Here is a 4,766-nt window from a genome sequence, read left to right as displayed (position 1 = left end):
TTAGTGAAAATATAGATAACCATGTATAGTAGAGGTGTGAAAAAACGAAGCGAAAAAAATGACGTTTGGTTCCCAGAAAATCGAAAATAAGAAATATCCGTAGCTAATCCGTAGCTAAGTAGCTACGGATTAGCTACGGAATTCTAACGGAAATCCTGTTCCGTAGCTATTCCGTAGCTAATTAGCTACGGATTAGCTACGGAATATGCTTTCTGTTAGAATTCCGTAGCTAATCCGTAGCTAATTAGCTACGGATTAGCTACGAATATTTCTTCTTTTCCATTTTTCAGGTACCAAACGTCGTTTTTTCCGCTTCGTTTTTTTCACACCTCCATTATACATGATTATCTATATTTTCACCAACTTACAGCTATTAATATCATTAATAAAGTCGTGTACACATACGAGATTCATGACTCGTTTAATGGTTTAACACGCTTATGATCTACATTCACATATAAATACGCACAAACACGTATACATACACACATACACGTACACATATACCACAACTCTTTCATGTATGTAAATATACATATACAAAAATAAATTCATCACAATTTGGTGAAAAGTATAATAATTACATTGTTAAAACTGTGAAACGAATACTTGATTCCGAAGGTGCACACGACTTTATGAATGATATTAATATCTATAAGTTGGTGAAAGTATATATAATCATGTATAGTAGAGGTGTAAAAAAACGAATCGAAAAAAACGACGTTTGGTGCCCGGAAAGTAGAAAATTAAAAAATTCCGTAGCTAATTCGTAGCTAATTAGCTACGGAGTAGCTACGGATTTTTCTTATTTTTGATTTTTCGGGCATTAAACATCGTTTTTTTCTCTTTGTTTTTTTCCCACTTCTATTATACATGATTATCTTTATTTTTAACAACTTATAGTTATTAATAGTGTTCATAAAATCGTTTGCACATTCGAGATCCTTTACTCATTTAATGGTTTAATATTGTATCCGTAGCTATTCTGTAGCCATTCTGTAGCTAATTAGCTATGGAATAGCTACGGGTTAACATCTGTAACTATTTCGTAGCTATTTCGTAGTTAATTAGCTACGGAATAACTACGGACTAGCATCCGTAGTTATTACGTAGCTAATTAGCTACGGAATAACTACGGAATAGCATCCGTAGTTATTCTGTAGCTATTCCGTAGCTATTCCGTTACTAAATTAGGGCGTCCCATTCTGTAACTAATCCGTAGCCATTCCGTAGCTAATTAGCTACGGAAATTTTTCCGTAGCTATTATCCGTAGGAAAACACCCTTTTTTCTAGTAGTGATATACCGGGAGGATTTCGACGATGGAGAATTTCTCGGTATAACCTACTTGTTACTGAGGAACTTTTGAGGAAATATCATAAACACTTTTTTCACTAAAGTTCCTCAATAATGTGTAGGAAGTAGAGAAATTTGTTTGATGCTACTAAATTTTGTAGGAAAACCACACTTTTTAGAAGTAAATGATCTTTCGGTTTCTTTAAAAATTTACCACCAAACCGAAAAATGATCATTTGATACACTGTCAAAAATATGAAGCATGAGAATTTAAAAAAGGGGCTGCTACCCATCAACTTCTATATTTGTCTTATACTCTTAATAACTTAATTGTGTATATTCCATGAGTTGCCACACGTGAAAACTCCCCTTTTAGGTTTTTATATTATATTTATGTATAATTCACGTTGCCACAACTGAAAATTCCACCTTTTAGGTTTTCATATTATATTCTTTGAATTTTTTACATATATTCCAATTCTGGTTAATTGGTTATGTTCTTAATTTATCTTTTTTGACACAATACTTAGTATAATGTATGATATGAATATTGCAGTCACGTATATATAATAAAATAATTAAAAATAACAAAAGAAAAAACAATTGAACTTGGTTTATGAAACAAATTGATAAATTATTATAAATATTATATATAAATTAATTAGTTTACATCATTTATCAGTTTAAGTAATTAAGATTAGAATTAGTTAAATGTATTAACTATTAATAATAATAATAATAATAATAATAATAATGATAATAATAATAAGAAAGGAGAGTTGGAGTAAACAAGTGAAAGCTGACAAATGTTCTGTGGAATTTATGTACTGACGGCAGCCAGGGCAAGTCAACTATGGTATGTTGAGAACACAAAACAACATATAGCGCCCATACCGAGGTCGATAATGGCTATCTACTATCGCAGCTTCTAGGAATCACCAATATTTCCACGAAAACATAAAACAACAGCAACAGCATACCTATCATCTCTATATAAGAGCGTGGCATTTATTGTCTCAAAATCATTCCAAAACAAATCGACTATTCTCCATTTCAAACAATGGAGATCTCTGTCACCACTACCCTTGGCCTTGCCATCATCATCTTCACCCTTTTCAAGTTAGTAACACGTCCCAAATCAAAGAAAAACTTGCTCCCAGAGCCATGGAGACTCCCATTAATCGGACACATGCATCATTTGATCGGTATGTTATATGTTATCTTTTTCTGAATCTCTATTTATGGATCCTTCACATTTTAATCTCATCAATTTTTTTTGCATTGAAATGATTCCTTAGGCTGATAAAACCATCTTTTAATAGGTACGATGCCGCATCGTGGTGTCATGGAGTTAGCAAGGAAACATGGATCTCTCATGCATCTACAACTAGGAGAAGTGTCCACTATCGTGGTCTCATCCCCACGTTGGGCAAAAGAGGTTCTGACAACGTATGATATTACTTTTGCAAACAGACCGGAGACTTTAACCGGTGAGATTGTTGCATACCACAATACCGATATTGTCCTTGCTCCCTATGGTGAATACTGGAGGCAGTTGCGAAAGCTTTGCACCTTGGAGCTTTTGAGTAACAAGAAAGTGAAGTCCTTTCAATCCCTTCGTGAGGAGGAGTGTTGGAATCTGGTTAAGCATATACGATCCACTGGGCAGGGATCACCAATCAATCTTTCAGAAAACATTTTCAAGATGATTGCTACCATACTTAGTAGGGCAGCGTTTGGTAAAGGAATAAAAGACCAAATGAAATTTACCGAATTAGTAAAAGAAATACTAAGGTTGACTGGAGGTTTTGATGTGGCGGATATCTTTCCTTCCAAAAAGTTACTTCACCACCTTTCAGGGAAGAGAGCTAAGTTAACCAACATACACAATAAGCTTGACAGTTTGATCAACAATATCATCTCCGAGCACCCTGGAAATCGTACAAGCTCATCACAGGAGACTCTACTTGATGTTCTGTTAAGACTGAAAGAAAGCGCTGAGTTTCCATTGACAGCTGACAATGTCAAAGCAGTCATTCTGGTATGTACTTGTAGCATATCTCCAGATGCGTAGTAATCTTTATTATTTTCATTGTACTCTTTGGTTAGATGTCTTTAAACTGACAGATGTGATTAAATGATGCAGGATATGTTTGGAGCTGGAACAGATACATCATCAGCCACAATTGAATGGGCAATCTCTGAATTGATAAGGTGTCCAAGAGCGATGGAGAAAGTTCAAGCAGAACTAAGGCAAGCACTAAATGGAAAGGAAAGGATCCAAGAGGAAGATATACAAGAACTAAACTACCTAAAGCTAGTGATCAAAGAAACATTGAGGTTGCACCCACCACTACCGTTGGTTATGCCTAGAGAGTGTAGGGAACCATGTGTGTTGGGGGGATACGACATACCAAGCAAGACAAAACTTATTGTCAATGTGTTTGCTATAAACAGGGATCCTGAATACTGGAAAGATGCTGAAACTTTCATGCCAGAGAGATTCGAAAAGAGCTCCATCACTGTAATGGGTTCAGAGTATGAGTATCTCCCGTTTGGTGCAGGAAGGAGAATGTGTCCTGGAGCTGCCCTTGGTCTAGCCAACGTGGAACTTCCTTTGGCTCATATACTTTACTACTTCAATTGGAAGCTCCCCGATGGCAAAGCATTTGAAGATTTGGACATGACTGAGAGCTTTGGAGCCACTGTCCAAAGAAAGACCGAGTTGTTACTAGTTCCAACGGATTTCCAAACACTTAAGGCATCTACATAATGACATTCATTTAAATATAGTAGAATTGATCCACAATCCATTAATTCGTTCTTTACTGGGGGCACATCTTGATCAATTGACAACTTTGAAGGATTTAATGCTGATGTATTTCATTCTTGTGTGTTGCCATTTTCTTGTATTCTACCCAATTATATATAAAATCATGTGTTTATATTTTATTTTTACATAATCTGCAAATTTGGTCTCTAGGTTTGCGGATAAAATTCAAAAAGATTCCAATTTATACTGCGAGTCCAAAACATGCAAGATATTTTTTTCCGGATAAGGTTCTGTTAAACTTAAATAGATCATTACATCATTTTAATTTGATTATTATATATTTTGTAAGATTTATTTAATATTTTATTAATTAAAAAAATAAAAAAGATGGACACCTACCAAACCCCACCCACCCCTACGCTTAAAAAAAGGCAAATATCAAAAGGGTATAATGTTCATTTTATATTATTGATACGAGAACCAATGATAAAAATTCCCCATATATGATATATAATAAGTTAAAGTGTTTATAAAATAAGTGGATAATACACAAGGGCAAAAGTGAAAGGAAAATGAAAGTTGTAAATTTCACATAAATGATAAAGTAGCCAACTTTAAGGCTACAAAACCATGTCTTAAAAGCAAGAAAATGAGTAAGGGCAAAAGAGTACTTTGTGTTGGACATAATAAGAAAATGA

General features: G+C 34.5%; 1 protein-coding gene across 1 annotated transcript; it reads left to right on the top strand.

The window, feature by feature from the left end:
- The first annotated feature begins 2,307 nt into the window (after window positions 1–2,307).
- LOC145036670 (cytochrome P450 71AV8-like) lies at window positions 2,308–4,258 on the top strand. The gene is made up of 3 exons (XM_078985137.1): window positions 2,308–2,500; window positions 2,618–3,336; window positions 3,442–4,258. Exons 1-3 carry the CDS (start codon window positions 2,356–2,358, stop codon window positions 4,066–4,068), a joined length of 1,491 nt encoding a protein of 496 aa, XP_078841263.1. The 5' UTR covers window positions 2,308–2,355; the 3' UTR covers window positions 4,069–4,258.
- Window positions 4,259–4,766: the final 508 nt, after the last annotated feature.

The sequence above is a fragment of the Lactuca saligna genome, chromosome 3 (genome assembly GCF_052625555.1).
Source record: "Lactuca saligna cultivar CGN05327 chromosome 3, ASM5262555v1, whole genome shotgun sequence".
In the NCBI taxonomy this organism is placed as follows: domain Eukaryota; kingdom Viridiplantae; phylum Streptophyta; class Magnoliopsida; order Asterales; family Asteraceae; genus Lactuca; species Lactuca saligna.
Note: the sequence above shows the minus strand (reverse complement) of the source record. Positions and strands in the feature narration are given on the sequence as shown.